The sequence below is a fragment of the Thamnophis sirtalis genome, unplaced genomic scaffold (assembly GCF_051295495.1).
Source record: "Thamnophis sirtalis isolate CommonGarterSnake01/CBP01778 unplaced genomic scaffold, rThaSir2_p1.2 scaffold_10, whole genome shotgun sequence".
Lineage (NCBI taxonomy): Eukaryota > Metazoa > Chordata > Lepidosauria > Squamata > Natricidae > Thamnophis > Thamnophis sirtalis.
Window position 1 is genome coordinate 54,153,704 of NW_028261390.1, and position 19,879 is coordinate 54,173,582.

Genomic DNA, 19,879 nt, shown 5'->3' on the forward strand with positions numbered 1-19,879 from the left:
ATTGATGTGCCATCCTGGATGAGCTGCACTACCTGAGGGTTGTAGACCCTCAGGTAGTGCCGAGGGGGCGCAGTGGTTAAATGCAGCACTGCAGGCTACTTCAGCTGACTGCAGTTCTGCAGTTCTGCTGTTCAAATCCCACCAGGCTCAAGGTTGACTCAGCCTTCCATCCTTCCGAGGTGGGTAAAATGAGGACCCGGATTGTTGTTGGGGGCAATATGCTGACTCTGTAAACCGCTTAGAGAGGGCTGAAAGCCCTATGAAGCGGTATATAAGTCTAACTGCTATTGCTATTGCTATACTCCGTCTCATGCAACCACTAGAGTGAAAGCACCGCCAGCATTCAAACGTGACCAAACCACCTGCAGATCCACTCCTTTATTGGGGATGTCTTGCTAACTGCCTATGCTTTCCACCTGTTGTCTATTCCATGTGCACAACAGCATGTGAAATTGATTGTCAATCAGTGTTGCTACCTAAGTGGAGAGTTTGATTTCACAGAAGTGTGACTGACTTGGAGTTACATTGTGTTTTTTAAGTGTTCCCTTTATTTTTTTGAGCAGTATATTTACCACGCTTGCAGTGTCTCAGTGTCATGTATTTACCATTAGTCATGCATTGTCCTGTGCCTGACCTCTCCCCCTGCAGAGTAGAGAGACTGAAAAGGAAGAGATTATGTAGGGAGTAAGAGAGTAAAAGAGGATAAACAGGCACATGATAGCGAATACACCCAGATATTTGTGGCTTTCAGTCCCAATCACACTGCACAAAGAACCAGCAGCATTGCGTTTCTTTTGCTGTGTATTGTCAGAGTTTTGGCAGTGTGACTATTATGAGATCAAACCAGGATTATAACAGCACACAGCGCCTTAAGACAATTAATAGTGGTTTATATATACATATATACAAACAAATACATGGTAGATAAATATCTTGCCACTCAGCTACGGAAACAAGGAGAGAAAATGAGACACACAACGAGAGAGGTACACTAGGAGAGAGACACACCCCTCTCATGGCCTCCCTTAAATAGACACCTCCTAAAACATTAAATGACTTGTTGGACTCCATCAGGGTCTTAAAGAGAATATGCCTGTATTGCTGAATCATCCTCATTGCATCACCTTACAGATTACAACCTTATATAGCTGGCAGCTATTAAATCCTCAGTATCTGACATGTATTCTCCATTGTTTGTCTGCCTACTCTCTTGTAATCCTTTCCTTTGCAATAATTAATTGAATTAATTAAAAAAAAACATTAATTCCATTCTTCCTAATTTCCCCAGCACTGGGGTGAGCATTTCAAAGGTTGGAGGAGTGGCAAAGCATAGTCACAATCTTGTGATTTTCTACTTAGTCAGTGCTTCATTTAGCAACCAGGCTGCCGGTCCCAATTGTTGTCACTAAACGAGGACTATCTGTATTGAAAAATACACTGCTTGGTGTCATGTCACATGCAGTATGAGAGCTGAGGCTTTCCTAAAAAACAAAACAAAAAGAATTTGTCCAAATGGCCACCAACAAAAAAGGGGATAGGTTTTGAAAGAACTTTTCTGAAATTACTTTTGTCATATTTCTGGGTCACGAAGGAAAATAAATCTACGTTAATGTTTCTTTTGTAAATAAGTTACCTTGATTTATATGGTATCTTAAAAAATCACTTACAGAAGCTTTTAAATTTAAAAACAACTCACAAGATATATTTACATACTTTGCATTAACAAGTAAAACGACTGCAGACAGCAGTTCAAATACATAGAGTCTTGCCATTCTATTCCAAGCTGTTCCATTTCAGATCCATTCAATTCAGTGGTTGTCCTGGTAAGAGTCCTCCACATGATTCCCCTTCACTAAATGTGAATGGGGACTTTTGCACAGATGCCCAGAATTTGTCTTGTGTATTGAGAGTTTACTTGTATGAATCTACCTGTATGGCATCTCTAAGAAATGACCAGGATTCAGATCTAAGAATTAAGAAAGCCTGACAGCATTAGTTGAGTTTCTTGCTGTCCTAGGATGGAAAATTTTACACAACTATAAAGCAATTTGCATCAGGAAAATTAAAGGATAAGCACAGGTACAGCTTTGCTGCCTTGAGCTGCTGAATTAAATGAAGATATGCATCAACTACGGCACGCCTATTTCCCTTGGTAACTCTCCTCCCTGTCCATCTTGGAAAGTAATCTCCAGGCTTCCGAGTTGCCATTCCTGCTATACTCTTACAATCTTCACAGCAACTGAAAGAGTTACCTAATTAACTCTGATTGGGGGTGGGATGTTTTACACTTCAATAATACCAACTGAAAATAAAATGGAAAAAGTTTCCCTGCATCTAATATACCTCAGCAGCATTAAAACTGGACATGTTTTACCAATTCTCATTCCATCTGCAACTTAATAAAGTTTCTGGTCTCCAGAGGTTGTGGTTGTTCCATCACTGTGGGTTTTGAAGAAGAGATTGAACAGCTATTTGTCCGGAATAGTATAGGTTCCCGTGCCTGACCAGAGGGTGGACTAGAAGACCTTCGAAGTTCCTTCCAACTTTATTATTTTGTAATAATCTAATTCACATTTACCAAACTAAACTACATTATTCAGAATTCTGTGCTGCTTTTTCTTCAGAAGCTCCAAGAGACCTCTATAGATATCTTCACATTATATCTACAGCCTCCATTAAATAAGGTAAGCTGGGCTGGGGAAGACCATCTTGCCCTTAGTCAGGAAGTTTCCATGGCTGAGGCTGGGTCAAGAGCTACCTTTCCTTTTCACCACCACAGTCCCTGGGCATTGAGTTTAATGAGTCATCTGAAGTTTGAAGGCAAAAGTACTGAAATCTGAGATGAGGGCGTTTCTGCTTTGATGTGACAGGAAATACAGAAGGGTATGGTTGACTAAGCACACGCAGTACCAATGGCTTTCAACGTCTGGTTGCTCATTCTTGCCAGCCTCTTTGATAGTGTTAGTAGCCCTTGGACTTCAGCACCAAAACCCCTGGGATGCCACCACAAAGATGTTTCTGTACACAAACTTTAACTGTACTCAGGCAGGAAATTTCTTGAACAGCCGCAACTATTGGAATCTGTGGAAACGATGGAAGCCAATCTGTTTCTGTAGAGTCCTATCGATTATGAACTAATGAAGCCACATAAATCCACACAGAAAGAATGTGTTTGGGGTAAGCATGAACATACACAGCCAGTGCAAATTCTGTGTTTGGAATTTCAGTTTTATGAACTCCCGTACTATATGTAGCCTCAACAATAGATGCAACATCTGAAAACGGCAAGTGGATGGGAAATCCGGAGATCTGCAAGAAGGGAAAGAATGAGAAGGGTTATCTAGGACACCACTTCTATCATACCTGCTTCTAATAACATTTGGGTGGGGGCCTGCAAAAAGTAGATGTTCTTAAACATTAACTGAATAGAGTTCCTTTTCTGCTGTTTACATTAGAAAAAAACAAACTTACAAGTTGAACAAAAAAAAACTTTGAAGACTTTGAATCAATTTTGCAAGCTTAGAAGTAAGGAGAAAAAAATGCAGAACACAGCTTTGGAGTTATTTTCAATCATTTACCAACTGTGCTTGTAGAACTAAAAAAAATGCTTTTGCATATTTCTTTGGGGCTTTACCTCCCCCCCACCTTATTAGAGACTAATAAGGTTGTGTTATAAAGCATTTGTTTTTCGGTATGTTTTTTCACCAGTTTCTATACTGAATTTGGTCCTGTTCTGTTCAGTTTTCAAAAATCCTGTGGAACAAGATTCTTACTTTCCTTTACAAATTTTTTTGGAAGCAATAGAAATGGTTTGGAAAACAACATACATAGCAAGGGGGGTAAATCGGGATCCCTCTGCTAACAACCTATTCAATAAAGCTTTAAATCCTATATGAGCAGGTTGTCATATAAAATTAGACTTTCTGCAGTTGATGTTGATGCCGTTAACATGGCACTGCACTACACCTTACAGCATCTTGAAACCCCAAGGACCTATATGTAAGGGTCCTTTTTGTAGACTCGCCATTTAATATCATTCCAGAAATTCTTCATTCTAAACTGACTTAGCTAGGTCTGTCCACACTTGTAGGTGGATTATACATTTTTGACAGATAACAGCAGGTGAATCTAGGTAAAATTACATCGAATACCCATTCAATTAGCATAATTGATTCCCAGGGCTGTGTGTGCTCTCCATTACTCTTTTCTCTATATATCAATGACTGCATTTCTAAGGATCCCTCTGTTAAAGTACTGAACATTACAGATGATATACTAGTCATCGGTCTCAATTGAGATGGTTATGAGTCTGCATATATAGATGGAAGGTTGAATAACTGGCAACAATTTCCTACAGGAAATTGGATTTTAGGAGGAGCCCTATTCTACCACCTCTTTCTATATTAGACAATACAATATCAATAGTAGAGACCTTCAAATTTCTCGGTTCTATAATCTCCCAGGATTTGTAATGAACACCCAACATCAGAGCCCCATTAAAAAGGCACAACAAAGAATGTTCTTCCTGCGTCAATTGAGAAAGTTCAAACTGGCCCAGGAGCTGTTGATACAGTTCTACAAAGGAATTATTGACTCTGTCATTTGTACCTCTATAACTGCCTGGTTTGGTACAAATAGGACAGGTACAGACTTCAACAGATAGTAAGAACTGCAGAAAAAAACATTGCAACCAACCTGTCTTCGTTTGAGGATCTGTATACTGCATGGGTCAGAAAGAGGGCTGAAAAAATTATCTACAGACCTCTCACATCCTGGACATAAACTATTTCAACTCTTCCCCGCAGGATGCCGCTATAGGGCATTGCATGCCAAATTAACTAGACAAAGATAGTTTTTTCCCTCATGCCATCACTCTGCTAAACACCTAATTTCCGCAGAACTGTCTTATGTCTAAAGATATTTGCGCATGTAGTATGGCTATATTAGCAATAGCAATAGCATTTAGACTTATATACCGTTTCATAGTGTTTTTACAGCCCTCTCTAAGCGGTTTACAAAGTCAGCATATTGACCCCAAAAATCTGGGTCCTCATTTCACTGACCTCAGAAGGATGAAGGCTGAGTCAACCTTGAGCCGGTGAGATTTGAACTGCCGAACTGCAGCTAGCAGTCAGTTGAAGTAGCCTGCAGTCTAACCCAGGGGTAGTCAACCTTTTTATACCTACCGCTCACTTTTGTATCTCTGTTAGTAGTAAAATTTTCTAACCGCCCACTGGTTCCACAGTAATGGTGATTTATAAAGTAGGGAAGTAACTTTACTTTATAAAATTTATAAAGCAGAGTTACAGCAAACCCCTACCGCCCACCATGAAAGCTGGAATGCCCACTAGTGGGCAGTAGGGACCAGATTGACTACCACTGGTCTAACCACTGCGCCAGCTCAGCTTTTATAATTATTAAATATTATTATTATCCTTATCTTTTCTACTACCTTCTCTTACTGGTATCATGTTTATATTGCTTTGTTGTTTGTATGTACACTGAGATCTTATGCACCAGAGGCAAATTTCACATGTGTCCAAACTCACTTGGCCAATAAAATATTCTTTCATCTCCCTCTTCCTTTCTGTTTCTATTATCTCTATTTTTATATTTCCAGCAATTGAAGAGGGAGTGAAAATGTCAAGATAGTGGTCACAGCCATGCAAATGAAGCTCCATCTCTTTTCTATGTATTGTAACAAGGTAAAAAGGATGTCTTCAACCACATGGTTGGGGATCAGTGTCAATTTTTTTAGCTCTTTCTGTGGATGCCCCTGCCAGCAATTCTAATTTTGGTCAAATAAAGATCAACGTAAGTCAATAAATCAGGATTCAGCAATAGTGTTTACAATATCTTGTTTTGCATTTGCGGATGCCACTATCAAAATATAGTTAAAAAAAAATAACAATGCAGAACTGTGTCAGGTATAACTTATGATTTAAAGTTAACTCTGCTTCCCTCCTCTCTGCCACATTTCCTGTGTAAAATAGATATCCCCCCCCCCCGCCCAGACTACTATCCAAATTCTTTACAAGAATTGCCAATCTCACTTTGTCATTTGGGGGGGGGGGGATTAAATTGTACACCCAATTCAGTGGTGGGTTCCGGATCCGGTATGCAACCGGTATGGTTGCAATGGGGCCTGGTGTCCTCCACGTGCAGCGCGCACATGTGTCTTAACTTCCAGCGACACCTCCGCAAGCCTCCCCGATGCTCCAGCTGCTCGGCAGAGCATTGCGCAGGCGCTCTACGCACCATGCACGTGCACAGAAGCGCCAAAGGCTTTAAAGGACAGGTAAGGATCTCGGGCGAGTGGGCAGGCCCTCAGGAGCACCATACTGGAATGGGGCGGGCCCTCCGGGCAGGCTCTGATAAGCCCGTACCGGGGCGTACCGCCTGCAGCCCACCAGTGACACGATTTCTTATGCATATGAGTAATAGTGCAAAGGAAGGTTGTAATCAGGCCCAAGAATGTAGTGGGTTATTTTTCCCTTAATAAGCTCTAGTTAGGCAAGCCAACGGATTGATTTAGAACAGAATGTGCTAAATCAAAGCTGACTTGGCACTTCCCTTTTATCAGTTAAAGCAGTTAAAGCGAACCCTCTAAAGCAATCATTTTCTTCCAATAGAAGCTAAGATGAAAGTTAAACCAAGTCTAAGAAACTAAATCCTTTTAAATGGGGAATATCTTCCCATAAGTGGATGGGTGGGGGGTTTCCTGAATACCTCTAGGGCAGTATTTTTCAAACTTGGCAACTTCAAGAAGTGTGGACTTCATTTGCCAAAATACCCCAGCCAGCACACTTTGCCACCTGCACGTCTTAAGGTTGCTAAGTTTGAAAAACTCTTCTCTTTAGCCTAGAGCCAAGGTGGCGCAGTAGTTAGGGTGCAGTACTGCAGGCCACTTCAGCTGACTGTTATCTACAGTTCGGCGGTTCTAATCTCACCGGCTCCAGGTTGACTCAGCCTTCCATCCTTCCGAGGTGGCTGAAATGAGGATCCAAACTGTGGGGGCAATTTGCTGACTCTGTAAACTGCCTATGAAGCGGTATATAAGTCTAACTGCTATTGCTATTGCTATTGTGGCTGCCGCATCACAGCTATCAAGTATCTAAAATGCTTTTCAGGAATAAATTTTTTTATCCATACCTTGTAGTCTCCAAGTTGTTTTTGTAATTCTGCCTGATGATCGTCTTCTACCTCTTTGCCTTGATGTTTCTCCAACAGAGGCAAGAACTGCCGGAGTGCAGAGGTACAATATCTGTTCCAACGTGTCAAGTGGTTTGGCCGCCATTCCATGATTTTTTCTTTTAATATCTTCTCAAGCCTGTATTTATAATTTTTTTTTGGAAATGTTAAATCTGCATTTGAAATTCTGAGGGTTTTCTGCAACTCTTTTTGATGCAGAACATCAAGAATGAGCTACCAAGAATCATTTTCAATTGGAGTAGCATTTGCCTTGGTAAGCCAAATAGCTAAATAAACTACATTAGAAATGTGATTTCTGGCTTCTCTATATAAAATATGTTTGATTTCTGAAAAAGTACTGGAAATGCTACAGTTTAGATACCTACCATTTTTGAAATAACATAAACAATAAACCTCACATTTTAGTAATAACATTTGAAGTCAATTTTCATAATGGAAAAAAATGAGATAGTAACACCAGGATTTGTCACTTCAGTTAGGAAACTAGATGAGAACAGGATTGATTTATTATATTTATTATATATTTTTTGCCTTGGGATTCAATATCTGTCTTCTGAAGTCTTTTCCACTTTTTCATTTGTGTCAACATTATAAACGTATTCCTTAAATTTTTGGAAAAGGTGAAGATTGCATGACACCAAATCTGCAGGGTGCACGTACAATAAGACAATGAAATCCAACCACACAACTGTGTCTTGGGTAGTTTGTGATGTATGAAATATACCATGTTGCAACAAAATCTCAGTGTGTTTACAAACTCGGTTTAATTGTTTCAAAAGTAACTTGAGACGTTATGCTCTCAAGATTCTTTGACTTTTCCAAGTTTGATTTATGATTGTGGGTTAGATGAATTTTCTTACCGGTCTTTCATCTCTTCCTCACACTCCTGTTCATTTGCTTTGGCTGGACGTTAGCTTCTTGTGCAGCATGTTGCCATGCTGCTGCCCCTACTCCGATTCAGAGGACAAATCTCCGACCTGCGAGGGACCTGTTGCCTCCCCCTGGGTCTGATGAGATCTAGCCCCTTCTTCGCCGATTTAAAAAAGAGATGGTTTGTCAGACAGGGTTCATGTGAGACTCTTGAGATCCCATACTCCACCCACGTCTGTCCAGCTGGAGAACTTCCGATGAACTCAGTAAATTTCAATTCTTGCAACTTCTTTCCTGCATGTAAACTCTTTGCACAACTCTTCTGAAATTGAAGAATATCAGTAATGCCACCTCCACATTCCTTTGAAAGTCAAGCTTGACAGCAGTTTCCCTTTGATGTGCCAATTGCCCTTTATCAGTTCCTGAATTCTTTTCACATAAAGTATATTGGTTGTTGTCACAGGTTAATCACTTTATTCTTGATTACACACCTCAATTCTTCCTGGTTCACTACCTTTATATTTTTTGGCTCAGTGACACTATAAACATTCTGCATTTGGAAGTGATTTTAATTGGAAGGGATCCTTCAGCAATCAAAAATCATAGCTATATTTCCTTTTCTCACAGCAACCTCCCATCAAGTGAAGTGAAAGAATAAATGCTAAAGAACATATTGCAGCTTCTTGCATAGCAGTACTGCCATCTGTTGGTAATTTAAAACATTGGCAGCCCTTGAATATTATGGTTTTATGATTGATGCAAAATTACCTGTTCTGTAAATGTAGTGCGACAGCCTTGTCCGCATTTTGGTAGAAAAGTTCTTCAGGCTAATGAAATCAGAAAGAGAAGTAATTTAGCATTGATGAAATTTACTTCAATATTATAGCACTTTAAATTCATCTGTACTTTTATTCTTTCAAGATCTCTAGTGATTAATATGATATAAGAAAAATTACATTAAAATCATTTTGAATACTACTTATGCAATTCATACAGGATAATCAAATTACCATATTTTTCGCTCCATAAGATGCACACACACCCCAAAATGGGTGGAAATGTCTTTGTGGAATGGTTTGCCTTCAGACGTTTGGGAGAGTCATTTGTGTGAAATAGTATAGGGCAGTGACGGATTAAGGCTCACTGGTGTCATAAACATTGACAAATCTTGGTGCCCAACTCCTTTGTACATTCAGTACAAATCTTCATTTGCCATAATCACATGCTTAGTCTGCTTAATGGTTAATACACCACTGGTATAGAGTCTCCTATTTCAGCAGGGGGTTGGACTAGAAAACCACCCCCAAGGTCCCTTACAACTCTGTTATTCTTTTTCTTTTGCCTTGAAGTCAGTATTGAGTTCTAGAGACTTCATGGACATGTTGTCAGGCCTGCAATTATATTCCTTTTAGAATTTTGGCCTGCCACACTGTCTCTTATTTCATTATGCTGTTTCATTAGTATAGTTGATGGGAGGGGGGAATAGAAAGAAGTAGGATTGTGGAATGTGTTGTTGTCATTCTTTTCTAGAAGACCAAGGACATCTTTTGTTTCCACACTTTTACACCTGAACAGAAGCAGCTGGGTGGAGATGACAGTGTGGAAGAAGAAGATTGGACCATGTGATGGATTTGTGGGTGTGGGGACAAGATCATGAACTTTTAACTGGGTGGAATCCCAGGAAGCTCTTTAGAATTGGGATTCCACAGATGTGCTAACATGTCTGATTTATTAAATTGGAACTTTAAGGATCATTTTGCCTTGGACTCTGATTTAATTCTACATGATACTTGGAACGCTGACACATGTCTTTGCAGTTTTCTTAGCAAGATATCCTGAATTGATTTGCCCTTGCCTGCTTCCTAATTCTGGGAGCTTAGGGTCTGCCAGCTGGTTTTGTGCCTGGGGCCGGACTAGAATTCAACTTTTCTCACTTCCACATGAACCACAAGACCAAACTGGCTTTCACTTGTGTGATAAGGTTCTTGTTTTCCACAGTGCAACCTAATCAATTAGTTGGAAAAACATTCACTATATTCAGAAAAGGATTAAACCTACAAAACTTTATGATGTGCAACTCTAGTTTTTTTTAATTTACCTTTTTTTACATGTTAAAATGTGTTTTTACAGATTAAATTGATACCCTATCAATAAACAAGGATTACCTGTATAATGGAAATTGGTATATCCATGCTATAATATACAATATAGAGAGAGGACTGTGCAGGGTTGAAGGAGTTCTCATCCCAACCCACTTCACAGAATTGCTATTAAGGGATAAAATTAAGGAAGATTCCCCTCCTCCTAATAAGATACCTTAATCTGAACTTCTAAGAAAAGGGCAGGATACATTTCTCAATAGTTCTAATAACATCAGAATAAAAGTTCCTTTACCTGAACACTGGAGAGACCAGGGAATGGTAAACTTCTAGAAAAGAAAGGTTTCCAAAATTTGGTTTTATTGACATCGAAATTTATTCTTGGTGGGGAATCATACTGTTGAATATTAAACCAAACCTAAAAGGGGAAAAAACTTCTTTAAGTATTATCTCTGTTATGCAGTAATAATTCAGGACTAATTGATCTGAAGTGAATCCACAAAGCTATTGAGGCTTCCTTTACCTTCACCCACATAGCGTGCATGGGCCGATGGAGTCTGGCAGCAACCACAGCTTGCCGGCCCCTCGGCATAACACAAATACCATTAATTCCGAGCATGGAGGCAGAGACAGGGGGGAGAAGACAGGCTATCTGGATGTGTGTGTGGCTGCCTGACTCACGGGAGGCTCGAGGGAGGCTTGCGCGGCAGCACCGGCAGCAGGCATAGGTATGGGGGATGAGGGAAGCAGGTGATCCTGATGCCCTGTGTGGGTGTTTGCTCAGTGCGGCCACAGGCAAGCCATGGGACAAAGTGGGCGGTGCGTTGGGATCTCCTCTGCCTCTGGCTCTGCTGCACTAATAGCTCCGTTTCAAACCATCCCTTTTGCAAGCACACAAAGCTTTGACTCTCCATCATTTCTCAAAGCAAATGGCTCTGTCCCAAGCACCCAATAGGCAACAAAACAGTTTTTGGCCAGACAGAGAATGACGGAGACTCAAAGTTTTGTGTGATTGCAAAAGGGATAGTTTGAAACAGAGTGACTAGCTCAGTTTCAAAGATTCCCCTTTGCAAGCAGATAAAGCTTCATTTCCCTCTGGACAAAAAGTGCTTGGGCAGCTACCACCAGCCCCACTCCCTCTGTCCCACTGTCTGCTTGCTCGCAGTCTCAATCAGGGCCAAGCTCTCGGCCCACCCCGGCCTCTTCCTGCCCCACCAGGAGGGCGAAGAGCCCCATGAGGCACTGCAGCAAAGACGTGTCCCAGCAACAGCTGGGCCATTGCAGCCATGGGTAAGCAGACAGTGGGATGGAGTGAACAGGGTCAGCGGTAGCTGTGCTCCCACTCTCATCAGCCTCCTTCACTTAAAAAAAATAAGACCTCCCCGAAAATAAGCCTGTGCTTATTTTCAAGACCAGGTTTTGTTTTCGGGGAAATACGGTATTACCCACACTCTGCATTGCTATGATAAAAGAGTCTGGTAAAATACATCATATCTCCAGAAAATGATGAAAAAAATGAAATTTGCTTGTGCCTGTTGATTTGCACAAGCCATTATGCCACTTGCCTTCATTTTGAACAGCTGCTCAATTGATTCTGGCTCTTGAACAGAAGGCAACCATAGCCCTTGCTTCTGCTTTCAACTGACTCACTTGGAAGAGAACTGGCACCAACTTTCCAGGGTGAGAGAAAGAGTAGGTGGGCACCTACTCTTCATATGGCTGTAAATAAATCTCATGCCAGTTGGAGCCAGGCTGACAAGCTCATCATATATTGGATGCCCAAAGTATTTGTCAAGAATCTGCTTGGCAAGATCCAGAAAACATCTTTTGCATGGGGATTAAATTCCAGGTGTCCTGGAATTAAATCCCAGCACATCTCCTGGTACAAGATGAAAAGAAACATATGTGCAGGCAAACCATCTGGTCGTGAGCCCATGTAGCTGACAGGAACTGCTTAGCTGTGCCAGCAGGGCAGCTAGGGGATAGTTCACTTACATTGTCTGCAGAAATCAAACAGCTGACCCTTTTCAATGGACAGAACGCATCATATTGTCCATAAAAATGCCCACGACTTGGATTCCAAATCACATATTGGTTTCGTTCCCAAGTTAGCACATAAGCTGTTGGTCCCTGGCGGGAAAAATAAAGTTTGTTTGATTGATTGATTGATTGATTGATTATATTTATATGCCGCCCTTTTCCCCGAAGGGGACTCAGGGCGGCTCACAATTCAATCAGGGAAGGAGGTACAGACAGGGGGATAAAAAAGACGAGACATAACAATACAAAATTTAAAAACACACAACAACCATACCATTCGAGAAGGGGGGCAAAAACTCTTTAGCCCTAGGCCTGTCGGAACAGCCAGGTTTTAAGGGCTTTGCGGAAGGCCTGGAGGATGGTGAGGGTTCGAATCTCCACGGGGAGCTCGTTCCAGAGGGTCGGAGCAGCCACAGAGAAGGCTCTCCTCCGGGTAGTCGCCAGTCGGCATTGGCCGGCAGATGGAATTCGGAGGAGGCTTAATCTGTGGGATCTAATCGGTCTACTGGAGGTAATTGGCAGCAGGGGGTCTCTCAAGTACCCAGGTCCAATACCATGAAGGGCTTTATAAGTGACGACTAGCGCCTTGAAGCGTATCCAAAGACCAATAGGCAGCCAGTGCAGCTCACGTAGGATAGGTGTTACGTAGGTGAACCGAGGTGCACCCACAATTGCTCACGCGGCTGCATTCTGGACAAGCTGAAGTCTCCGAATGCTCTTCAAGGGCTGCCCCATGTAGAGCACGTTGCAGTAGTCCAGTCTAGAGGTCACAAGTTATTTACAATTTTCTCTTTCCTCTTCTGCTATTTGCCTATTAGGCTTAAGACACAAATTCTGAATTAGCTAAAATGAAGAAGATAAGATAGGCTCTTTCAGGTGGTGAGTTGAATTATTTCAGTGTAAACTGAACCATTCTAATGAGCCAAAGGAAGAATGTAACAAACCCAATAATCCAGTTCAGCAGAATAGAAGGAAAATGTTCTTTTGGAAACTCTGAGATAACCTGCTCGCTGTACAGGGGGGGTAACCTCTGAACCAGGGTTTTTGTTGGCTTCTAAAATCAGTATGGACCATGACTGGTGAGGTAGCATGTTTTCTCATGTAAGGAAGTTTTATTGAAATGCAAAGCACAAACACCTTACCTCCGGAACAGCATTCCCAATTAGAAGCCAGGCCTTTTTGCCAAGAGCAAGAAAATAATTACACAATAGCACAGCATGTTCTTCTTCGTCTCCAGCCAAAAGATCAAGGAACTGCTAACAAATGTGAGTAAACAAATGATGCTGTTAAAGACTATTTTGTTTCACTGAATATTTTGGCTTAATTTAAATTACATTTAAGGAGGTAGAATTATGAAAGGGCAGCTATAAACTGCTACTACTTCAGTCCCCGGCTATGTAATGAAAACAGACAAATCTTATTTTCATTTAAAGTGGTTCAACTTAGAACTACATAATCAGAAAATAAATATTCTTAACAAATGCATAACATCCTTTTTTGTACAAGAATTAAGCCTACTGCAGCATGATTAAGGAAGGATAATTAGGGATTTCTAGACCAAACTGGACCACTAAAATTGAAAGCAGACGGGGCCTGCCTGAACAAAGCCTTTGATGTGATTTCAATTTCCATGGATTCTAAAAGGTCATATTATGCAGCAATTCAGTTTTTCAACTCTCCCCAAAGCTGATGTATGTAATCCAATGCAGAAGAGCATAATACTGCCAACAAACATCACAACCCAGAGCAACTTTAATTATTCCACACATACACCTATTGTTTTGGCATAAATAATTATGAAAGAACTTCCTTTGATGATAAACACATAGTTCTGGACTAGGGGTGTCAAACTCGCATTGTCAGGTGATATATAGGGACTTTTTCTCCCTTTGCTAAACTGGGCTTGGGTGTGGCCAGTTTGACACATCCAGCCCATGGACCACAAGTTTGACAGTTCTGTTCTAGACATTTGAAGCTTTCAACTTACATCAGAAGTACTCCACAGATCACAAATTCCAGCAAATGATACCATATCGGGTAAAAAAGGAATCAAGGATACGTATCGGGCAACTAATTCCTATGTACAAAAAAGAAAAATCCTCTTATTAGTCTGAGGCCAAAGCTGCTGTTTTTATTATAAACACAAGACTTTATCCTCTCTTTAGAAATGGTGGGTCTCTCTTGGTTTCTACTGGGCTTGTTGAAGGCAAGATCAGGTTTTCTTCCAGATTGGTTCCAAAATCATTCAATTTGGCTGCACTAAGTCAGATCAGTGTCCTTGGGTTGACTGGTTCACTTCTCAGCATGCCATGAAACAGACCCATTGAGATTTAACGTTAGCAAAACCAGTGACGTGCAGTCAGGGGAGGCACAGCCTCACCACTGTCAATTATGAAAAGGAAAAAAAATGTAAATGGGAAAAGGCGAGTACTGAGGTTAGGCTAGCTAGCTGCTGCCTTACCGTGAATGACTGCCTGTTTAAAAAAGCCTCTAAAACAGCGCCATCTACTATGAGGCAGGAGAACTGCATGCCTCATCTAGCCTGACATTTTAGGCACTCGAGCAGAGTTAAGTGAGGGTTAAAAGCCTAAAAAATCCCGAGGTAGTTGAGGCATGCAGTTCTCCTGCCTCATAGTAGGGGGCACATTTTTTAGAGGCTTCAACTCTGTCATTCTGTTTAAAGCTGCAGCGTCGCGCTCACTCTTCCTCCTCTCTTTCTCCGTTTCTGATGGCCCCTACCCCTACCCCATGCTCCCTTTTTTCCTTCAAATTTTCTTTTTCCTTTAATAAATGCAATACTTAGGCATTCTCTCCTCTCCCGCGACACCCCACTGACTAAAGCACTTTCTTTCGCCCGCATGAGCTCGCGGCAGAGCTCAGGCGGGCTGCCGCGAGCTCAGGCGGGCGAAAGAAAGTGCTTTAGTCCAGTGTTTCTCAACCTTGGCGACTTTAAGTCCTGTGGACTTAAAGTCCTGTGGAATTCCCCAGCACAGCTGGCTGGGGAATTCTGGGAGTTGAAGTCCACAGGACTTAAAGTCGCCAAGGTTGAGAAGCACTGCTTTAGTCAGTGGGGTGTTGGGGGAGAGGAGAGAATGCTCAGACATCATTGCCTCACCAGCCATAAACCTCACCGCACATCACTGAGCAAAACAAAGAATTGGTGCTCTCTGAGATTGGCTGTTTTCTTGTAGATGTTTCATTATACAAACCAAGATTTAATTCTTTGCTTCAATAAAAGAGAAAATTTGAAGCTCAGGGTTGAAATAAGGGGTTTTTTGGTGCTTTCCGAGCTTGCTTATTTTCTTGAAGACATTTCATTACCTAAACTAAGTAACACTAGCACTGATGACGTTAAATCTTGGTTTGCATATTACAGATGTACAAGTTCCTCAGAGAATAAAAATACGCACGGAGGTTTGCTGTGGACTGTCTGGATGAACTCGTAGGAGCTCTTCTGGGGGGTTGAGCGCTTTGATGAATCTCGTAACGAAGAGTGTTTTTCCACTGATGTCAATTACAGTGAGCAGGCATTGGCGATCTGGAAATTTCAAGGCACAATCAGCTTTATATCTTTCAGCTGCTTGAAGAAGCTTCTCATCTTCTTGAGTGTCAAGCTTGAAGGAAAAAAAAATCCAGGTTATTTTTTTTTAAAAATGTTGCAACCAATGCATAAGTCCTAAATAGCTAATATGATCATAGCCACAGACCACTTCTGTCAAGATTAATGCTTTGGATAAAAATGATATTTCTTGTTATGGATGGAAGAAAGGCACCAGGAGGATATTCAAAAGATACTTTGATTTAATGAAACATCAGCCAAGGACCTCACTAGAGGGCAGAGTTAGTACCTGTCCATGACTCTTTAAAGCAGGTGCATCTTTTTCTGGAATTGCACAGCTATCCTGTGCCAAATGCCGGGGAGCTTGTCTTAATTGAGAGACATTTTTCACTGTTAATAAAACATGGGGCACTGAAATACACATTTCCACCCATAATTCATTGCCAAATAAATACTCAAAGGTTTGGCTCTTCTATATATCTAATTCACAATATATTTCTTATTTAACTCTTTCACTTGTTTGCATCTCTTCAATTTCCTATTTCTGTTTTGATTCATTTTTCCCCTTTTTCTTTTATCTGTAAGTTCAGAAAATAGTGCAGTAATATAATAAAAGTCACAGCAATAGTTGTAGCAGTAATAGTAAAGACTGTGGATATATCAGTATATTTTATCTCTACAGTATATTAAATAATCCCAATTCCCTACTCTGTCTCAGCACCAAACACACCACCTTAGAAGTACAGTGTGTCTTGAGAGATTTTGATGGTTCCTACATCTTGTTAACAAGTATGATGCTCTACATTACTATTGTCAAAATAACCAGACACATTTTATATCGTATAAACACTAATCTTAAGTGTACAAATGCACAGCAAACGTAAGTAGTTCTAACCCTGTTATTTATTTATTTTTTAAAAATACATTTAAACATCATTTACCTTCTTCAACATTTCATGGTTCTACAAAGATTCAGGAAGGCCAGCAAGAAAAGGGTGGGAGGAGAGATATGAACACAATGCAACAGCGCAGAATCATATAAAAACTAAGCTGTTAAAATAATAAGGGAAATGTTTGACTATTTAATTATTGTTTTTCCAAAAGTAGGAAGGAATTGTGATTATTAGGAAAAGCATTGAGCTTTCTAGCAAGACATCATCACGGAAAGAAAAATCTGCTCATCTCTACTGAAACTAGATGACTGAACTCACTCTCAAGGAAGAGTTAATGTAATCTTTGTTTCAAAGAAATCCTTCAAAATTTTGAAATTTCTGAAATCAAACCATCAAGAGAAGTCCGTAACAGTAATTGGACCTGGACATGAATTTTCATTGAGCAAGTTCTGATTAAAATGATGGATTAAGGAAAAGGTTAATAGCACAAGAATTCCAAAGCTACTTTTGCTTCCAAATGGGAATGATATAGAAATAGAGATAGGTACATAGAGATAGAGAGAAAATATGCAATTAGATATGCAATTCAAAACTGTTTCGTTGGCTTGTTTTTGCCTAAATTTATGCAGAAATGACAAGAAGCAAGAAACTGTTCTCTGGAGAAGTACTGTATATTGAATGCCCATCCCAAAACAGGCCTTACCTTCCCTCTGCCAGCAGTGTGGAGCTTGAACTTATGAAAACATTGCTTCACTCTCCCAAATCCCCAACTTTATCCTCATCTTCTCAATTTATGTTTCAGCACCTATAGTTTCATCTTCAGTTATTTACAAGTGGCAATGGTTCAATAGCAACTTTAAGCCATATGCTGTTATATTGTTCTCTATATAAGGACTCTAGGCACATCCTTATATATTGTCATTAAGAAATTTTCAGGTAGAGCAGTTGTCCCCAATCTTTCCACCTTGGCGGCCCAGCCTGGCGCGGGGAGGTGTGAGTGGCAGCACGCATGTGCACACAGCTCCATTGATGTGAGTGGTGGGTTCACATGCCCTCCACTTGCACAAATGGAGCTTTGCACATGAGCTGAGGGTGCTTGCGCTCATGCTCAAAGCTCCATTCACACGAATGGAGGGAGGTTGAGTGAAGGTTACTTGTGTTATCTCACGAAGGGCGCTCTTGTGCGAAGTTCCATTTGCATGAATGGAACTTCATGTAGAAGCACAAGCACCCTTCACTCAAGCACACTCTGATTGTGCAAGTGGAGCTTTGTGTGCAAACGCAGGTGCCATCTACTCAAGTGTGATGGTCCATTCACATGAGTGGGGGATATATGCACCCTTATCAATAGAGTTGTGCACACATGCATGCACCTGCCACTCACACACACACATGCACGGGCTGAGCCCTCAAATTGGAAAGATTGGGGACCTTTCCACTGCTATTCTATCTGGAAATTTCTCAATGAAAATTTTGAAAAACAAACTTTTACAAGTTTGTACAAATTTGTTTGGTGGCGCAATACTGGAAGAAGGAAGATTTGCCTACTATTCAAGAATGGACATTGAAAGTAAAAAACTTAGCTGAGATGGCTAAAATATCTGCATATCTCAAGGACCATTCAAATGAGAGATTTAAACTGGAGTGGAAAAGATGGACTGATTACACTCAAAATAAATATGGGACTAAGAAATTTCAGATAGCTTATGATTAAGACCAGGAATGATATAAATTGTCTAGAGCTAGTCTAGCAAGGAGGAGCTAAAGCTCAATTGAAAAACGTTATTAACTATCTTTTTTTCTTTTTAAGTGTATTTTAGATTGTTTTTGTTAAAGATTTATACCCTATATTGGTTCTGGGAAGTCGGGAGGGGGGAGGTTGCTGGGGGTTTGGTGTAGGGTTGGGGGTAGGGGGAGGGAAGTAAATATTGAAATTTCTTCATGACAGGATATATAAGGTCCTACAGTCCTTATATAGAGAACAGTATAATGACATTTGACTTAGAGTTTCTGTTGGACCGTCACCACTTGGAAATAACTGAAGATGCATTGGAATCCCCTTAAAACATCCAAGAAGGACTACTGTGGCATATTATCCACCTGATTAATGTGAAGGTCTTTTAAATGATAAAAACATACAATAATTGTAGAGGTATGTTGTGCAACACTTCCTTGGAAGGAAAAATGAGCATGCTAAGGATAAATTGCATTCCAAGAAAGGCGCATACCTGTTCAATTAGTCCCATTTATTTGCTATTTATAAACTTTATGAAAATGGAGGCAAACCACTTCCTACAATGTCCAAATTATGCCCAGAAATAAAACTTGTCCAGGTTTACCATTTCTTGAATTGATTCTCCGGGAATGAGTTGAGGTTCAATTGTAATGAACAATGAAAGGTAGGAACCATCACTGAGTTGCTGTATGGAATCATATTTTCTGTCGTTTTCCACATTTTTCCCTTTGCTATAGCCAAGAAGAACAGGAGGAGTATCAATCTTAAATGTGCCATCAATCTAGATGAAGAGAAACAGAGAATCTTGATTAAAAATAACAATAGCAATAGCACTTAAGGCTTATACACTGCCCCATGGTGCTTTATAGCACTCTCTCGATGGTCTACAGTGTCAGCATATTTCCCCCAACAATCTGGATCCTTATTTTATTAACCTTAGAAGGATGGAAGGCTGAATCAACCTCAAGCCCATCAGAATTGAACCCCAGGCTATGGGAAGAGTTAGCCTGGAATACTGCACTTTAACTATAATGCCACCAGGGCTCCTTAAATATTAATAGTCAAGAATGCTGCAATAAGTTATTTATATGCATGCTTGTGTGTAAAAATGCTTTCTTCAGTACTTACTCTTCCTTGAAAATATACTGTTGTAAATGGTATCCGAACCAATCCAAGCCAACGCTTTTCCATACAGGTATGGACTCCACCAACTTCTCTTTCACGGTCATCCTAAGAAAATGTCCCAAAAATCCTGATCAACATTTGCAAAAAGAACATGCTGAGCTTCCCTATTTCTCCCCCTAAATTCTCTAGAATTAAAGTATGTATTTAATTTGCCAAGTTACAAAGCTGTTTATCTCATAGTTGTGACTCTAGCAGGGGTGGGTTCCTGCCGGTTCTAACCGGTTCGGTAGAGGAGGTTCCACAAATCTACCATGCCAGTTAAAACCCGGTGCAGGTGGAAGGAAGG

The 19,879-nt window shown here is 40.6% G+C and overlaps 1 protein-coding gene across 3 annotated transcripts in view; it reads right to left on the reverse strand.

The window, feature by feature from the left end:
- Positions 1-869: 869 nt before the first annotated feature.
- CC2D2A (coiled-coil and C2 domain containing 2A) overlaps positions 870-19,879 on the reverse strand; it is a 93,182-nt gene continuing 74,172 nt past the window's right edge. For all 3 annotated transcript variants that reach the window (XM_087724630.1, XM_087724631.1, XM_087724629.1), the window contains 10 exons: positions 19,537-19,638; positions 19,013-19,189; positions 15,632-15,835; positions 14,209-14,298; positions 13,364-13,477; positions 12,177-12,311; positions 10,477-10,599; positions 8,851-8,909; positions 7,153-7,330; positions 870-3,309 (listed from right to left, as the gene is read on the reverse strand). In XM_087724630.1, the coding sequence (XP_087580756.1) occupies positions 3,121-3,309; positions 7,153-7,330; positions 8,851-8,909; positions 10,477-10,599; positions 12,177-12,311; positions 13,364-13,477; positions 14,209-14,298; positions 15,632-15,835; positions 19,013-19,189; positions 19,537-19,638 (1,371 nt within the window). In that variant the 3' untranslated portion in view covers positions 870-3,120. The remainder of the gene's footprint in view (positions 3,310-7,152; positions 7,331-8,850; positions 8,910-10,476; positions 10,600-12,176; positions 12,312-13,363; positions 13,478-14,208; positions 14,299-15,631; positions 15,836-19,012; positions 19,190-19,536; positions 19,639-19,879) is intronic.